The sequence below is a fragment of the Dermacentor variabilis genome, chromosome 9, assembly GCF_050947875.1.
Source record: "Dermacentor variabilis isolate Ectoservices chromosome 9, ASM5094787v1, whole genome shotgun sequence".
NCBI classification, from domain to species: Eukaryota; Metazoa; Arthropoda; class Arachnida; order Ixodida; family Ixodidae; genus Dermacentor; species Dermacentor variabilis.
The window spans coordinates 63,923,735-63,942,293 of record NC_134576.1 but is presented as its reverse complement, the minus strand read 5'-3'; the positions used below and the strand labels follow the sequence as shown (position 1 = coordinate 63,942,293).

The window sequence follows — 18,559 nt, the reverse complement described above, 5'->3', positions numbered from 1 at the left end:
GGTGACTTTACAGGAAGCGAAATCTTCAATAGTTACTGGCGGTCAACGAGCGTAAGAGCGTAGCCATCATGATATTTAACGCTGAAGTAGCAGTGATGGGTGCCGCCGTGTTTGACAACGCTATTTCTTAGCGTGCGTAAATATTACAGCATCGCCATTCATTGGGTGTGTTGGTAAACTGACTTGAAAAGCATATTTAGCGCCACCGAACAAGGACAGAAGGCAGGAGACCGTGTACATATTACGAAGGCTAAACTCGTCAACTATCTTACGTTATCACAGCGCACGGAATACCATCATGTCATCATATTGTACTAAACATATATGCCATCGCCAGTTACATGGTCATCTCATTACCGTCGACAATCGTCTCCAAACCATAAATACGCTGTCATTCTTTTGTATCCTCCAGCTAGAAACTCGGAGCGAAAATAGCAAGGGGCTTGCCCTTTTTATTGTTGCGCAACATTTCCTTTCTACAAATTTTATTTGCATCCAGAAATAAGCATTTCGTGCACAAAGGACGCCACAAAGAGAAGAAGATGAAGAAAACAGAGCGCTCTGTTGCGTTCGTATTTATTGTTCAGGGCAAGGTTTTGTTCGTCTTCGTCTCTGTGAAGCGGCCATTCTGCGAGCAACTTGTTTATTTCCGAAAATCACCAGCTGGCGTAACGCGAAATTTATTTTCATTTTGCAGAACTTACAACAATTGTGGCACGGTGCTTAGCGAGTAAATTTAACAGGGACCTCTAAGGGCGCACACCACTGCCCTTGGCGTAATCGTCATCGTCATCGCGTGAAGGAGCCGCACCGTGCGCTCTCGTGCCTCGTGCGACGGCCTCCGAACGATGCTCAGAACCAGCCGCTTCCACGTAAGCCCGCCTCTGTTCTTTTTCTCTTTCTGGCCAGCGGGCATCTGTCCGCTGTCTCACGGTTACGGGTGAACCAGCGGCCGCCATTCTAGTTCAGCAAGGGGGTGACGCGAAGCAAGCGTTCGTATTTCCTCGCGTCGAGCGTTTTGCGCCGCTTAAGCATTCCGGTGGGTGCGCTGCAGTCACGCTGACTCGCTCTTCATGTATTGTGTAAGGAAACAAATTCTATCACAACTAGCCGTTAAGGTGACTGCAACATTACGCCAAGTTTAATATACTTTTTTATTGCTTATATAGCGCACAGTGAAGTTTCAAATAGTGAAGAATTCCTGTCTGCAATGCGGCGGTACTTGCAAACGTCACTACTTCATAAAAGAATGAGAATAAATCACTCCACAGTCAAAAGATGTATGCCTTGTCCGTGTCCTTCAATAGTATTAATAATCGTAAGAATATATATATATATATATATATATATATATATATATATATATATATATATATATATATATATATATATATATATATATATATATACACGTCGATGGCGGTAGAACAAACCACAGCTTCGCTGCGCGTCCTTCACAGAGTGGAAGGGCTGAGGACTTCCTAATGACAGGTCAGGAGACAGCGGGAAAGGTCTGTCTAGTCTGAGGCCACCATGACGCCTTCGGCGATGACCCGTGCCCCTAAAAACATTGCTGCGCTAAGGCACTATGAAATCCGAACGTTGGCGTAAGAAGAATATTTCATCTCCCGAAGAGCCGGTTCTATCACTCTTTCTTTATACTTTTTTTTTTGTAGTCGCTAGACTTTCCCCCGTATTCAGAAATGCACCTTAACTTCAAGCCCACGCTTGATTTAAATGACTCCTTTCGTGAACGCGCTAGAGGAAACGCAATAAGCGTCTTAGGCGCGTTCGCACCAGGCGTCGTTTACATCAGGTCACGCATGGGCTTCAAGGGAAGGGGTATTTCTGAATGCGGGGGTTATTCTTGTGTTTTGGGCACGGTGCTCGGTGTTCGCTGCGAACTAGTTGTTCCATCGTCGGCATACAAAAGAAAAGGCTAATGTAGTCATCACAAAAATTTAGGCGTTGCCTGCACGCTGGCACGATATTCCCTGTTTTTTAAGTTATTTTTGTTATTCTACCTGGTGTGATAGCCGAGGTTTAGGCTTTCAAAACAAGCTGTTTCGCTTAGAGGGGCGCTGATGTGGTTCTTCAGGGCTTAGTTAGGTGGCTGCACGCTGAATGAGAACGTTCTTCGCCTCGGCGGCCACCTCCACCCTCGTGTCTTTCTCCAGGGCGCCGTCACAGCGTGTCCAACGTGCCCGGAGTGGCGTTCGCGGAGGCCACGCCGACATCAGCTTTTGGCGACGGGGATAGACCATCCAGTACGTACTACGATGCCATCCCGATTCCTCGGGAACCGCTTTGCTGCCGCTGACGCCGGATCCTGACCGGATGCTACTAGCGCTCGCATCAGCGCCATGTCCTGCTGAGCAACGCGTTCCGTCGCCATTCCGACCACATTTTGGCGACGAGGAATCCTTTTGCATCGTGCCTACATGTGAGTGAGGGCGCCCGGCTTTCCTCTTCACTGACACCCGTACTTCTGCTACAATCGTCCTGTGCATTATTTCTGACTGTCTGCCTGCTTCGACGATAATGCGGTGTCATTTCCTTGCCTGCCCCTTCGGCGCCACCCGAAGCTTAGCCAGCGCCAGAGGACAACGCCAGAGGAATAGCAGTGGAACAGATAGCTGCACCTTCACTTCCCTCTCGCTTCTCCATCCTTAAGTTCCGCTGAACGTAAAGCTGCTAGAACGATGACATGTACTCAGTAGGCCTTCTCGACAGGGATTCCCTCGCCCACATTTCTGTTAAAACGCGTATCTAACTCGTTGCCCCTATGTTGAGACACTTTCCGCATCGCTTAACGGTGCATGGGGAATGCCTATGCAATTCTGTAACGGGGAGCCTTAGAAAATCACGCTGCGAGGTGTTTCAACAAAGCAAAATCAGTGCATACATTTTTCGTTCTTTTTTTTTTTTTCGGTTGACATTAGGCTTGAGAAGCTGGCCTCGGGTGAGCGAAATCTTGGGATCTTTAAGCTGCTGTAAGCCGCAGAGCCTGCAGGGAATGTTCTATTTGCACCCGTAGCTTCAACAATACAAAAAACTGGACCACGATTTTCTAGCGATGCCTCCCGCTGGATTCTATGCCGTTCTTATTATTCACTGGTTACGGCGCGCGGTAAAGTGGGCGGAGCGCCACTTTGATCGCTGATTTGGCCTGAACAGCGCGAAACGGAATGGCGTCGCAAAAGCCATCGCTACGAAATCGGGGCACTGGATTCCTATATATATATATATATATATATATATATATATATATATATATATATATATATATATATATATATATATATGTTACGACCTTACCAACCTCCCAGCAAGAGCTATGGGTCCCGTAAGCTAGCCATGAGAACGCGCAGCTTTCGAGGCGTTTACGCCGGCGTTGTTTCCCATCACTACGCTGATGTCGGACATTGTTTGCTAAATTGCGCGTTACGTTATCTTTCGACTTTTCCGCTTCTTCGGAGGTCTGCCTACGCAACTCTGGTGCTCTCGTATCCCCAGCGTTATGTTTTAAATCGCAACGTTACCCGCAAACGCTTTCACATGAGCGCATTGCTTGGCAATATTGATGCGTTCATAATCCAGTTCTTTTTTTAGATGCTTTGCGCTGTGCTTGAGACGCCAGATATCACCAAGCAAACATGGTAGAATATCCAAACAAGTCCTCACTTTAATCTTCACCGCCGTTTGAGGTCCGTCGCGGTTAACAGAAAGAACCTTAAGGAGTGCATGGGGAAAGTAGGCCATGATCTGGCGCTCTGAGCGGGCTCTGCTGGAAGAACACTGGCGACTCCACTAACGGGGCTGTAAGCATAGGTGACGACTTCGAATCTGAACGGTCAGGCGCCAAGCGCGCTAGGCTGCCTCCTTTCTTCAAAGCAGCACGCTTAAAACGCAGTGCTACGCAGTCAGCTGCAGAAAAACTGCTTGTTCATTTTTACATGCCTGCGAGTGGGACGACAGGTGCCACTCAGTCTCCGCGAACAGACCAATCAATTCAATAAGAGTCTCCGTGCCGATTAAGGGTTGTGTAACTTGCCGATGGTAGTTGTGCGACGTCAAGATCTCTGTCGAATATGTAAAGCGAAGCTTTATTTACTACAATGCCGGGTTTGGCCTAAGTGTTGCCGATATTTGCCGATATATCAGCATTGCCATCACTATCATCCGCCTATCTATGTCCACTGCAGGACAAAGGCCTCTCCCTGCAATTTCCGATTACCCCTGTCCTCCGCCAACCGATTACAACTTGCACCTGCAAATTTCCAAATTTCATCACCACAGCTGGCTACTACCAAGCCAAGCATCCAGCCATAGCGGGCATTAAATTCAGATTCCATCATATTCATTATCACTGTGGAAATCATGTATGATGTAGGGGCTCCTCGCATCTATCATTCTAGTGTCTTTATTTATCCATCGATTTCATCTGCTCGTTCATCTGCAACAAAAGTTCGGCATTTCTTCGGTACTGCTTTGCAATTGGTGCTCTTAGAATTGACTATACGAGCAATAATCCTTTGTCTCAATAATATTGCCAGTCTCAAGGCACGAGTGCCATTTTGCCGGCTTTTTTATAAATGAGAATGTTAAAAATGCTGTGCCATAAAGGTTAAAGCAGACATTGCAAACAAAGAAAAGCAACGACTCCTTATATCATTTTTTGACGACGCGAACTACATGCTACAATGAAAGCGTTTTCCTAGATGATAACTGTAACGATTGACATTCAAGAAAAGCAACGCATAGGTGAAGCCATGAAGGCCGTGGTCATTCTACAAGTAAGGACATCGTTCGCCATCAAGTACATACCTAAAAAACGATTGTGCGCGAATACTAACCACCATCTCTCAACAAATATATCATGAGCAATTGCATCAATGATTAAGGTTCCAGAAGGTAAAAAAATAACTTAAAACGATAACGGCGGCACCCAAAAAGCAGCACAAATCATCTGAACACTGCGTAATACGCGATAGCACATTAGAAATCTATTTTATTCTGTGTACAATCTTTTAAAGCGAAAGCTTTAGTACGCCAGCCAGCGAGCCGTCGCTGCTCGGCGCGCCGTATGCCGTATGCCATATGCGTTGGCCGACGAACGACCTTGAGCTGCCGTTGCCTAGCAACGCCGCAGCCGCGCTTCATCAGTTGGCGCCGCCGTCGACGTCGCTGCCGTCGCTGCTTGCCCCAACAGATGTGCTCCGCTGGAGTCGAGGGAGAGTAGGTGTCGCCTCGCGGCGTATGTATATATATATATATATATATATATATATATATATATATATATATATATATATATATATATATATATATATATATACGCTTCGCCTCAGTGTATTTAGTCGTTATGGTAAGCGCGAAAGAGACGCAACAATGACAGAATGAAGCGAGGAAAAGACAACGCATTCAAGAGACGCCAGAAGAACGCGCCGCACGACTCAAGAAGCGTCGTAAAAGCCTAGTCGTTACCTGAACAATGTGTCTTGTCGTGTCTATACAATAGAGCTAAACCAAACGCTTAACCACAAGCGTAGCCATGCAGCTCTTGCTTTCACAATTCAACTAGGGTTAACCAGAGCTAAACCACAGTCAATTTTTTGGTCATGCTTTCTAAACTACCTGTGGAAAAAGCGTTTTGATTAGTTTGGGTGCTTAACTTGTACCCAGCTGAAGTTCCCACGTGTTCCTAAACCTTTTTCTTTTTCCCAGTGAATATCGTGCCAGTTCAGAGCTCAATGAATTACACACACTGCAACCAACCAATGTGCGCTAAAGGGAACCAACCAAAACCCGGGCGTAATGAATTCGTGTGCTCTTCTTTTTTTTATGCTCAGTGCACGAAACAGCGTGGCTCCCACAAATGTGCACCGTGTGTCGTCGATCTCAACAGAGCACCGGAGAAGCATCTACACAGACGTATTCGCCACATGAACTGCAGGTACGAACATGGCGCATTACGCTTATTGCGCAGTTAATCGTCGCTTCCTCGATTTGTATAATGTACCAGTCAAGTTGACTTTGTTGGCGTATAGTTTTCCATTCAGTCTTTTCTTGAAGACAATCGATACAAGTACTGTTCACATAGACTTGACCCCTCGTGCGTATTGTGTAGCACGTTTGGTTTAGAATTTCGTGCGACGTCTAGCCGTGTGCATATGAGCAGGAACAGCAAATTTGTTTTAAAGGAACAATTGCTCGTTATTGTGCAAAGCTCAATGTTTATTTTTCATGTACATCAGGTAGCTCTCCCTCGAAGGTTCAGAGCCATCGAACGCCTTACTGCTGGAAATGTGCGTTTAGCCACCAGAGCCCTTCAAAAATAATTTCTTTTCATTTTCGTGAGGCTCGACGGAGTGCCTGTTTTTGACAACGGTTCATATAAAGGTGGCTAGGATTTATCCGTTCATAAGCAATACAAAGTCGTTGAATTAGTGAAATTCTTTTCGGCGAAGTCCTGTGCGTGTGTACTGCCGTAGCTCTTAAACGACACCCACTTAGTTACACTTTTACTAAATGCATTGCCATCCCAAATCACGTGATAATGCGGCCTGTTCCGCCCTTCCTGCTAGAATGAAAATGCGTGCGCCCTATGCAAATATTCAGAGAAGGAGCAAATTTTTATGCACTTCGCTCAGCTGTGTGCGTAATAGGGTTAATTGAATGCAAACTTTCACATCACCTGTTCTGGTGTGCAAGACCCTTTGAGATTGTATTACTGTTATTCATTTTCGTGGTTCTCCGCTCCTGAAGACAATATAGAATTCGCCGCAGAGAATTCAATCCAGCCCGTAATGTTAGTGTCGCTATTGAGTCTGGAGAGTTCAGTTACGAGCATAGAGTGAGACACCGCTTCGGGCACACTGCGAAGTCACTTAATGACTTGTCATCAACAGCCCGCAAAATATCATTAGCAAGGCACAGGAAGTGGGGCTCGCACGGGTTTCTTTTTATTATTATTATTATTTTAGGGTTTAAGGCTCCAAAACCAGACTTGCGAGGCACGCCGTAGTGGGAGACTCCCTATTCTTTTTGACCAATTAGGGTTGTTTAACGTGGAGAAGAATGTAAGTACGCAGGCGTTTTTTTACATTTCGCACGCCTGGAATAATGGCTGCCGCTGCCGAAGTCAAACATCGCCATAGCAATTTAGTCCTGAAGCCGTGATACCACTTGACAAATCACCAATTCGATTTCAGTATCTACATGTGAAAAAATGGCATGTTCAACAATTTTACTTGGTGTACTAGTACGCAATCTGGGCCGGTAATTAAAATAGTTTTGAGCATCAACTTACTTGCGCTAGACAACCACGTTTGCGGCTTTCCAGTCGGACGGCAGAATAAAGAACTCAAGAAATACCAGGAGGAAATTTCTTCCCGATATAGAGTCTGATAAGCCGGGGTAATATTGAAAAGAGTTTGTGCTAATTTCATTCACATGCCGCACTGGCGTAGTGTATTTGGTGGCGTGCTGGTAAGTTAGAGGGAGCGAGTTCGAACCCCGGCCGCGGCTGCAACATGTCGATCGGGGCGAAATGCAACAAAGCGCCCGTGTACCGTGGATTGAGCGCGTGTTAAAGGGGAGCTGAAAGGTTTTCCAGAAAAAAATGAGTGAAGAGCAGTACGCCGTGGTTTTCAACCCTCTGAATTCGAATATCGCATCGAAATTAAGTGAAAGAAAGCGCAAACATATTTTATTTCGACGAAAAGTGCAGCAGCAGACAAGCCCAGCTCGCGCGCCTCGTTTCCGCCTGTGATTGGTCGGGCGCCTCGTGACGTCAACAATGGTGTTCGTCCGGACCGACTGCTGCCGCTACACACGAAGCACGGTGCAAAGTAGTTTGGTGGTGTCTTGCTGAGACGGTCATGGAAATTTAAGAGAGCTTCCATTTATCTGAGGAGTTCGGCGTTAAGTCCAAACTCAAGGAGAGCGATTTTGCGCGCGACGGTGACGGGCGACGGCTTCGCACCGCCCTTTCCTCCTGCTGCTCTGCTCTGGGAGCAACTGGGTTTTTACATGGCTAGACCGCCATCGAAACTCGTGGGTCAATACAAGCTTCGCTTGAAAAAAAGTGTTTTCCAGAGCCTCTATAAGCCATTTTTTACTCATAGTGATAAACTACTCGCTTATCCTATCAACTATTTCTCGATAAGTCGGACAGTCTCACATGGGGAACGTTTCATGGGGGTTCGCATGGGTTGTAAGCGTCATCCAAACCAGAAGGTTAATACGTGGCTGTTTTCAAACATAATGCAGACACTTCAGCTTTGCTGCAAAATCGTCTCAGTATTTGTCCATACCAGCACAGCAGCGACCAGAGGCACATTACTTAAGTTGTCACTTTGTGCATTAAAAAAATAAATATACTAAACTAACTGTGTTTGCGAAAAAATACAATCTTTCAGTCTACGGTGAACTGAAATCACGAAAGCCCCTTTAGTTACGGAGAGCTGGAAAGCTCCCAGATATATTGACTTCGAATAAATTCTTCATTTCCAAAAAAGCTCTACATAAGGAAAATTTTTTATTTGTTACAGCATAGGAAACACTGTAGCTGAGGCAATTTGAAAAATGCGACTTGCCGCGCCTAAACAAAATTAACGAGAGTACCATTATTTCCCCAATTCAGCCATTTCAGCTTCATCTGTCTCTTTCTGTCTATCTATCTATCTATCTGTCTGTCTGTCTGTCTGTCTGTCTGTCTGTCTGTCTGTCTGTCTGTCTGTCTGTCTGTCTATCTATCTATCTATCTATCTATCTATCTATCTATCTATCTATCTATCTATCTATCTATCTATCTATCTATCTATCTATCTGTCTGTCTGTCTGTCTGTCTGTCTGTCTGTCTGTCTGTCTGTCTGTCTGTCTGTCTGTCTGTCTGTCTGTCTGTCTGTCTGTCTGTCTATCTATCTATCTATCTATCTATCTATCTATCTATCTATCTATCTATCTATCTATCTATCTGTCTATCTATCTATCTATCTATCTATCTATGTATCTATGTATCTATGTATCTATGTATCTATCTATCTATCTATCTGTCTGTGTCTGTGTCTGTCTGTCTGTCTGTCTGTCTATGTCTGTCTGTGTCTGTCTGTCTGTCTGTCTGTCTCTCTATGTCTGTCTGTCTATGTCTGTCTGTCTGTCTGTCTGTCTGTCTGTCTGTCTGTCTGTCTGTCTGTCTGCCTGTGTCTATCTGTCTGTGTCTATCTGTCTGTCTGTGTCTATCTGTCTGTGTCTATCTGTCTGTGTCTATCTGTCTGTGTCTATCTGTCTGTGTCTATCTGTCTAATCTGTGACGCCGACTCAGCGCCCTAATATGCTTACCAGAGTGTCCAATAGGTATGTGCAGGTATGGTATAGGCAAGCAGAACTTCGAAGGACTGCGCACTGATCGACGCCGAGCTCAGGTGACCGTCATGCAAGAGCTTCTGCCCAGGAGCATCCGCCACACAAACTACAGGTACGGATATGGCGTGTACACGGCTGACTGCGAGAATGTTGGTTGCGTTGCATTTCAAAACAGCCTCGAGGCAGTTGCAGTTCTAACTGTGCGTTTAAATAAACTCCTTGGCGTCGTATTTCTCTAAACACGCCCTAACTTCTCGCTCCACAAACAAATATTGCAGGCCTTAGTTGACGATCCACCTATATTCTAAGTAGTCCTTGCAGATTTAAATGCTCACAACTCTTCTTGGGCGGACTCTGTGTGCAAATCGAGCGACTGGTTAATTGAAGACTTTCTTTTTGCCATTCTGGCTTGGCGGCTATAAAAGAATAAACCAGCTTTTAGAATACGGCTTACAATACATACTCTTCCATAGATTTGTGAATAGCATCTCCAAATATGATAACGTACCTCCATTGGAATCCTATTAAATATCGCTACAGCAGCGACCACTTTCCTATAGGGCTGAACACACAAAAAAATTATAGGGTCAATGCTGGCCACATGCTCCTCGGTGGAAGCTAAAATCAGCTGACTGGACGCTCTTCCGTAAACTCACACATGTGTCGCGGGGTCACTACTGTGCCATAAGCATTGATGATGCTCTTGCATAATTCATGGCTTTTCTTATCAGTGGTACATTCAAGTGCATCCCACAAATAAAAGGAGGACCTACTGACGATGAGTTGTGCTCTAGAATGAAGGATGTAGTGAAGCGTGTAAGTTGCAAAAGAAGGTTTATGGACGCCTTCGGTATACGGAAACTGCGGTGAGTTGTTGATATTTTGAGCACGTAAAATTGTAAGGAATAGTCTTCTTCACAGGCTAAGAAAGAAAGTTGGCAAAACTATGTGTCCGGCACAACCTCTTGTACATATGAGGGAAATGTATGGAATGGAGATAATAGAATAAAAGGCCCACTGTCAAAGTTGGGACTTTTGATAAATACGGAGTCTCGAAGATATATATATATATATATATATATATATATATATATATATATATATATATATCTTTGGAGAGCTCTGTACTTCATTTCCTTTGGGGTGTAGGCAAGTGAAAGAGAATCGAACGCTTCCAGGACAAATGCTAGATATATATATAGCATTTGGAATAATAAAGGCATGTAAAGATGTAATACAACCCAGCATGGCAGGCCTCGGTTATTTTGTATGTTTGTTTTTATGAGAAATCGAAATCATATTAGTACTAAATACATGTCTAGAAGCACAGCGATTGCATTGGTTAAGTGTGAGTGGTTGTTTGTGCCAAGTGGTTGTCGATGCGTTTATTTAGACGGGAATTAACCCACCGGCCAATCTGGCCTGCGTAAATATGGCCGCAGGTTAATGGCAACATGTACGGCACAACAGCTTAGCATCTTACGAACTTGGAGTCTTCTTTGCGAGCACCGCCACGCCTTTGAATATTCGTTTTGTCATTATTTGGTCACCGCCTGGCAGATTAGTTGCAGCTTGTAAGGAGCGCTGAAAACAATGTCAACGCCAAACGAGTTGGTAAGGTTCTTTTGTCCGTGGGAAAGTCGATCCTTGATAGTTTCATCATTCTCATTCTAGCTTCGCGATGCGACTCTCGTCGTAACGTAGCCGTCATGCTTTCTACGCCAACACAGTTACCAAAATAATACTTCGGGCCACTAAGGGTGTGCTGGTGCCGTGTTACCGTCAGTTGTTGCACCATCGTCATTCTGGCTTTGCCATCCGACTCTCGTCATGGTGTCGTCGGCACGCCATCCTCGTCATGCATTCGCTGTCATTAGTTGTCGGAAGCCCGTCGTGATTCCTGCAACGATGATGCATGCATGAATCATCGTTCCTGCAGCTTCGTCATTCAACTGCCGTAGGGCCATCGCCGTCACACCATCATCGCTAAACCGTCTTTAAGCTACAGTCATCGTCACGTCATTGTCGTCATAAACACCTCGTAATACCATTAGCCTTACAACGCTGTTATGCCACCGTTGTCATACAGTCGCTCTGATCGGTTTGTTGTCCAGCCTTCATCATGCCATCGTGGTTGTTCCATATTGTTATTCGTCATCAGATTCTCGTCACGTCTTAGTCACGCCATCATTGCCACACAGTCGTGATTGCCGTCATTCTGTCCTCAACAAACAGCTTTCTTCATTCCATCGACCTTGTTTCTTCTTCATCATTTTATCGCAATCATAATGCCTTCATTGCGATTATGCCTAAGTTGTGTGGACGTCAGGCAGTGGCTGTCATGCATCTGTTGTTTTTATACCATTATCATGTCGTCGTGGTCGTCTCATCGTCGTAATTCCCCAGTTCTGTCATTAAGTTTCGCCGTACCATCGTCACGTCATTATCATAGACTCTTTGTCCCCCATTGTCGTCCTGCCGTCACTTGTCACGCTGTCATCGTCATATCATCGTCATTATCTCGGAATAATTTCGTTGTGGTGATGCCGACGTCATCACGGCACCTTTCCATTTCACCGACGTCATTGCTTATTCATCATTCTATCGTGGTCGTACTTTGTCATTTGATCATCCTCACGTCGTCGTCTTCATGCAATCATGGCCATAGCGCTATGCTCATGGGCGACCTGGGTAAGGGACATCAATACAACAGAGGTCTGGTCGCTTGTAGCCAAAGCAAAGAAAGTTCCACAATGACCCAGTAGAGATTTTATTAAAAAGCGTCACTTCAGCAGTACAATGTCACTACATTGCTTGAAGGCTAATCGCATTACTATCGGCAGTCGTCATAGACTGGGTCCTGTCGTAATTTATTTCTACAAATTCCACACACAATATTTTTATCATAGCTTTTGAAAATGAGACGAAACATTTTCGTCTTTTATCTCGTGATTTTTTTTACGTTTCTGATTGTGTTTTGTATTTTTCCTATGTACTAATGTTTTCTGTTTTGCCGAACCAGTAATAATTTCGTGAGATTTCGAGGGATGATTTCCCCTAATTTTATTCTGACAAGTTATGTGTTGATGCCAAATCTTGTTGCACAACTCGGTCAGAAGGGAAAACAAAGCAGTGGATATGGATTGAAAGGCTGCAGTGTTCGGCGTTCGGCGTAGTATCGATTGTATACCGCGTCGCCCCAGGGTCAGGTTGGATGATGGCGTTCGTTTGTTCCATCAACAAATAAGGAACCAGCAGCACAACAGAAAAGCACCAATGTTTTTTAAAGCCAATTTTTTTTAGTTACAAAGGCGTGGCCACCTTTATTTGCGGCAGCTCAGTTGATATGGTGGTGTGATGCTAAACGGGATTTCATGGGTTTAACTTCTATCAGCGCTGGCTGTACTGCCGTGCAGGTGAACGAAAAGCAGCTCTTGTAATTTTATCAAGATAAACGTAAAGAAGGTCTGTGGGTATGACATGTTCCATAGCCTTCACGGCGGCATTTCACACAGCGCTGTTGCTGATTTGAGGTATGCTCGCCGGGGTCACTTAGTGGCTTTAAAGCTAAGCTGCGAAGCATATGGTCGCGGTACCAGATTCCTGCTGCAGCGGCAACATTTCCGTGGAGATTAAACGCAAAATACCCGTGTATCATGCATTAGATGCGCGTTAAAGAGCCGCAGATGGTCGAAATTCGGGGTCGCCCCGCCACGGCTTGTCCCATAATCGCATCATGCTTTTGGCACGTAAAACCGGAGCATTTAATTTCTGTTGTAAGGCATCATCATGTAAATAAAGTAAGTTTCAACCATGAAAAGTAAGTGACTAAGGGTAACACAGGTTCCGCAAAATGCAGCAAACTTTGTTGCGTCTGTGCACGGTGTCGTGGCATGGCGGCCGGTTTGGAGCATGTACCAAAATGTGACTGTCAGCGTGTTAAAAGGTACATTTATATTCGTTAAAGGTAACCATGTCGCTAATAATGGTGCCAGTGCGGAAACGTCGAACAGCCGAAATCGGTGCATGCCACCTCACGACTTATTCTGATGCTACATAAAGATGTGATAGTATGGTAGAAACACGAAAGTTATCGAGTTTGTGATTACTTCGTAAATGACAAGCTCAAAAACACACTGACTAAGAAAATAAAGAGAACGATACTGCGTTCGACTTGCAACTAAGTTTAAAGGGCCCCTGAAAAGGTTCGGACCAATTTTGTAGACGCGTAGGGTACAGCTTAAGTAGAACATGCGCACCACAATTTAAGTGAAGCGTTACGTATTAATGGAGCTACAAGCGATCAGAAGTTACCCTCCTCCCTAGCCATGCTCTTCCTCCTCAACTCGTTCGCCGAGCAAGCGGGGCTAAGCTCCGCCTTCACTGGTTCAGCGTCACAATGCGACGTCACATCATCCACTTCCGGTTGTTTTGGAGCCCGCCCCCGCCCGCGCGAGACCTCTCCACTAGCCTCTTGGCCGTCGACCCCAAGCGAGAGCTATCGAAGCAGCGTGCGTTGCGAGCATTCTGTCGTAGCGCCGAACGTGTTTTGTATTCCGGTAACCACAGGCAAGCTGGTCATTTCGGCAAATGACTGGAGGCATAAACTCAAGCTGATGAAGGAACTTTAGCGTAGACGTACGTGAGCGGCCTGATCGGTCTGCACGGTCCATACACTTGTTGGCGCAGCGCTTAACCAGCCAAACAAAGCGCTAATATTGCTCTAACCAAGTGTAAACCATTTTAAACATTTATAAAAACAACGTGTTGATGATTACACTCCTGCGAAAAATACACATCAGCAGCAAAGAATACATTTCGTTGCTGCTATTGTGTATGGTTGAGCTTTGTGCCACCAGGTGGCTGCACCATGCAGACCATTCACATTTGCCCTTGTGCTCATCTCAAGGCTCATCCCGTTACGGCACAGTTAAGCGGCCAGACTCTGTCCCCTTGCGCTTGCGTTTGCCCTAATACCGGACTCGCGAAACGCTATTGCGTTAGTAATCTTCCGGTGTAAAGTGACGGCCACAAACGCGCAAATCCTGGCGCCGATCGGGTAGCGGCAGTCCGATGCGCAGCAGCCAGTTCGCTCGTACGCTGCCTTGCAGAGGGACACGATGTCGCAGCTTGACATATTACGTTTGCAGTCCACAAGACAACAAAGTCGAATCATAGTGCTTGCGAAAAGACTGAGACCGACTCTGACCGCGGAGCTCTCGTCAAAATGGAGTACGTTGTAACACAAGCAGACGACACTTGCTGTGTGCCGGAAGTGCTTAAGTGTACTGAAAAATTATTCTTGTGCATTCTCTTTATGTTACTTTCCCCTCATAAAAACAAATTAACTAACATTCCAACTATTATGAAGATCATTTGTTTACCATAAAGTTGCAAAAATTATCGATCACGCGCCCTTGTCAGCCAATCGGATAGCTCGCCCCACTGACGTCGTATGGGTGATTTCGGTCATATGGGTAGGGGCGGCTTAAAATTCCGCCGAGCAGTGTGCTGCGATCGGCAGCGATGTGCATTTTTAAAACCTTATAATAAATTACACGCTTTACGCGGGGCACTTAGATGTGCCAATTAATGATCAGAAGGACCTACTCTAACGACTCAGTACGTTTGTAGAAAATCGTCAAAAGCGTTTCAGGGTCCCTTTAAGTGAAAAAACCTAGGAACATATTCATGAAAAACGCGACGGACACTCTGTTTGAACCGCGTCTTTCGCTGCTCCGTGTGCCTGTAAAGCGAGAAAAAGCCCAAGGACAGGAACCCTTCTGTCCTTTTGCGCTATCATATGCGGTTCATAATTACGATGTTTAAGTTTTCTGTATGAGCGTTTGCTGTTAAGCAAGCTCGAGAGTTGACGTGGAGCTAATCAACTTACTGATCTGCGTCAAGACGATGTGCTCTTCTATCCCAAGTTTATTCATTTACGCACTCGTTATAAACTCGTATTCGTTTATAAAATCGTTTATAAACAAGTAGTATTTATTGACTCAATGTTCGTAAGGCTGAACGGCAGACAAATATATATATATATATATATATATATATATATATATATATATATATATATATATATATATATATTCACAGTGAAGTAGACGCGCGTATGAAGCGGTTTATTGATGTTTCGGCCGGGGTCCGGCCTTCATCCCTTCTGATGAAGGCCGGACCCCGGCCGAAACGTCAATAAACCCCTTCATACGCGCGTCTACTTCACTGTGAATATTTACCCGGACCCAGAACTGCTTTTTTTCTGGTGCAGGTATATATATATATATATATATATATATATATATATATATATATATATATATATATATATATTTGCGGTAAACCGTTATACAGTACCCGACAGAACGACGCGCCAACGAGGCAGTTATAGGATCAGGTGAAAATGGCCGCACGTGACAAGATATTTCAGCGTAGCGGGGACACCCACCGGTGGCAACCTTAACGTTGTGGCCATCGCCAGGGAGCAGCACTGGTTCTCCCCGTTTCGGTTATGCGGAATTTCTTTCGAGCAGTAATTCTGACGTTTCGTTTCAGCTTTATTGTTGAAAAGCTGCCTTACCTAAGGTCGTCGCACTCTAGCGCGAAACTTTGTATGGCGGCTGTTCTGTAGCCGCTGTTTGAAACTAGCCTTTTTACGTGCTTAAAGATATCGTTCCAGTTGGCGTAACTGCGACAACGACGCTCCAGAAATAAAATAGCTTCTTGGCGTCGCATGGCACTGCAGGCTTTGCTAGCTCTTCCCTTTTAATTAACCAAGGGATTGTGCGTCTTATGTAGCAGAGCCTGGCAGACGTCAGACAGCGTCACCAGATGTATCCTTTCACACATGGCTCACGGCGCTCTCCAGCTATTAATTTCCAATGCTCAGTAGAATTTCTGCTCTAGCTCACGTGGGCTAATTGTGGGCAGCTGAAAACTTTCTGTCGTTATTAGCTATACAAGGTAACTAAACAAATTTTCATTATTTCGAACGAAACTAGCGACATGGTGTACTGGGTTTTTGGCTTTCGCACTTTCTCTCATACTTAGGCTCATCTTTTTGGATTGTTTGGTGGTTTTCGCAAGCACACACTAAATATGTAATCGGGTTTTGCTCCAATAAGAATGCGTGTGGGTCGAGATAGTGCTAATAGGTCTCGTATAAAGTGAGAGCATTGTTGTTATCTATGGTGTTGGAATCGCACCGCTGGCACGAGTTGTCGGGAACTCGGCGCTGACGCCCGTTGTTGCACCTGGGTCGCAAGCCCCAAGGGTAGCGTTGGCCTGGCGGCCTGGGGTACAACTGGAAGCATCCGAAGGTCCCGGCAAAGCATGAGTCGACTGGTAACAACAAAACAACTTGTTTATTCTAACATCGCAAAGAGTTGGTGGTCAGGTTGACCGAAGTAGAGAGACGGGAGTGCACGTTACTCAACAGAAGAAATCGGAGCCTCTCTTGGCGTCCGGGGGCAGCTGCTTTTATACTCTCGCAGTTGAGGGCAAGAAGGAACCCCTCTATAGACGAGCACGTGACTGTGCCGCTCGGCCACAATGGGATGAGAAGGTGGCGCAGCCGTCGTGCCGGCGCCGTTCGGGCACAATGGGAAGAGAAGGTGGCGCATACGTCGTGTCGGCGCCGGTCAGACCCCTCGCTTCACAGTTGGGGGAGCTCCTCTCCCCGGCTGCCGCGCTTCGACAAGCGTGGGCACCAACATGCACATACACACACACACGCACATGAAGACACGTGGCATTAGAACAGGCCTGGACGCGCTTGGCGGGGAGGCGTAGCGGCGGCGCCGAACGGGCCAAAATGTCTGCCGCTTTGAACGAAGCCCCGGCGTCCGTTACAGCCGCGCCGGCTAAACCGCGCGTCGTAGGCGAAACGTAACAATGGTCTACCCATTCTATCGGGCAGACAAACGCACCACCTGCGCGGTCCAGGCTGGGCCTACGGAAGGCAGGCAATACGATAGGGTGACGTGCCTAAACATGGTAGCATTCATAAGAGCTAGGCGATACACGCCGTCTGCTGTGACGTGTACGATATTATCGCTACCTGAAACATGTACCCTAATAGGAAGTTGCAGAGCCGGAAGACTGCGGCCTGCCCTTTCTCACAAGAGGGCTATGAAAAATTTAGGAATGAGAAAAATGCCCAATCATTTCTGAGGCTTTCTCAGCCGAAAGAGATACGAATAATGCCGGCTTCTAGTTGAACTGGTCTGAGAACCCAGTTCCCGTTCATGCTAGAGGTTGTTCTTGTTCAGTAACTTCGTGCTGGCAGTACACATGGTTCAAAAGCGGCGCACGCAGTTATTACTTTACGTACGAATTGTATATCCGGTCGTCTGACAGTTGCATTAAGTCCAACTCGTCCCAGTTTCGTCCTACTCTGTATCTCTTCCAAAGCTCTTCCAAATTCTTACGTCGCTCCTGCCCTTGATATGTTGGTACATTTTGGTAATATATCGGTAATATATCGGTAAAAATAAATATGTGGCAAGTACAGTCACACTCTGTAAACTCGGTTCTACTTCAAACTAGTCCGCATGTGCTTCTATTTGCACCGCAAGAAAGATATACAGGCGGCAAAAATCTAGGGGCCAATTGCAGTTCTGTAAATTTGCGTTGCCTGAAATTGCAAGGTATATTCACTTGAAACAGAATCTAAGATTGATATAGAGGAGTTTTGCAATCGGACCTTCAAACATTCTGTAACACTGCACTGTTTTCTTAATTAAAAGCTGCTGTCTAATGCTCAGAACATAGCTTTTGATTGTGTTGTGAATGGGAAGGTTGTATACCGCATTGGCGGAGGCGATCATGCTTTTATCTCATAAATGTAATTAGGTCGTAAAATTGATATGTGCAGTCGCTTGACGAATTAAATGTCAGCCAATCGCTGTAGCTCAATGCAACCGAGAACTGCTTCTTCTACTTTGTTGTAGCGAAAGCTGAGCGACAGGGACACAGAAAGGCACAATCGACACAAAGCGCGGTGTGTTTCTCGAATGAGCATCTCTGTGTCCCTGTTGTTCATATTGTTAAGTGTGGAGAGACACACGAAAGAGGCCATTTACAGGCTATTTACAGTGGAACCAGACAGCCAGGCTGACACTCGCTCGCGCCAAGGGCACAGACCAACTTCATCGTCGTTCTCGCGGCGATAGGCGAAGAGAAA

General features: G+C 45.6%; 1 protein-coding gene across 4 annotated transcripts in view; it reads left to right on the top strand.

The window, feature by feature from the left end:
- The first annotated feature begins 794 nt into the window (after nucleotides 1–794).
- LOC142592756 (uncharacterized) overlaps nucleotides 795–18,559 on the top strand; it is a 55,852-nt gene continuing 38,087 nt past the window's right edge. For 3 of the 4 annotated variants that reach the window (XR_012830796.1, XM_075704412.1, XM_075704414.1), the window contains exons 1-3: nucleotides 1,855–2,443; nucleotides 5,853–5,956; nucleotides 9,361–9,481. Coding sequence is in view for 3 of the 4 variants with exons in the window: in XM_075704412.1 (XP_075560527.1) it covers nucleotides 9,363–9,481 (119 nt within the window). In the remaining variant the exon portion in view is untranslated. Of the gene's footprint in view, nucleotides 873–1,854; nucleotides 2,444–5,852; nucleotides 5,957–9,360; nucleotides 9,482–18,559 lie in introns of those variants that run through there. The other variant, XM_075704413.1, reaches the window with a different exon arrangement.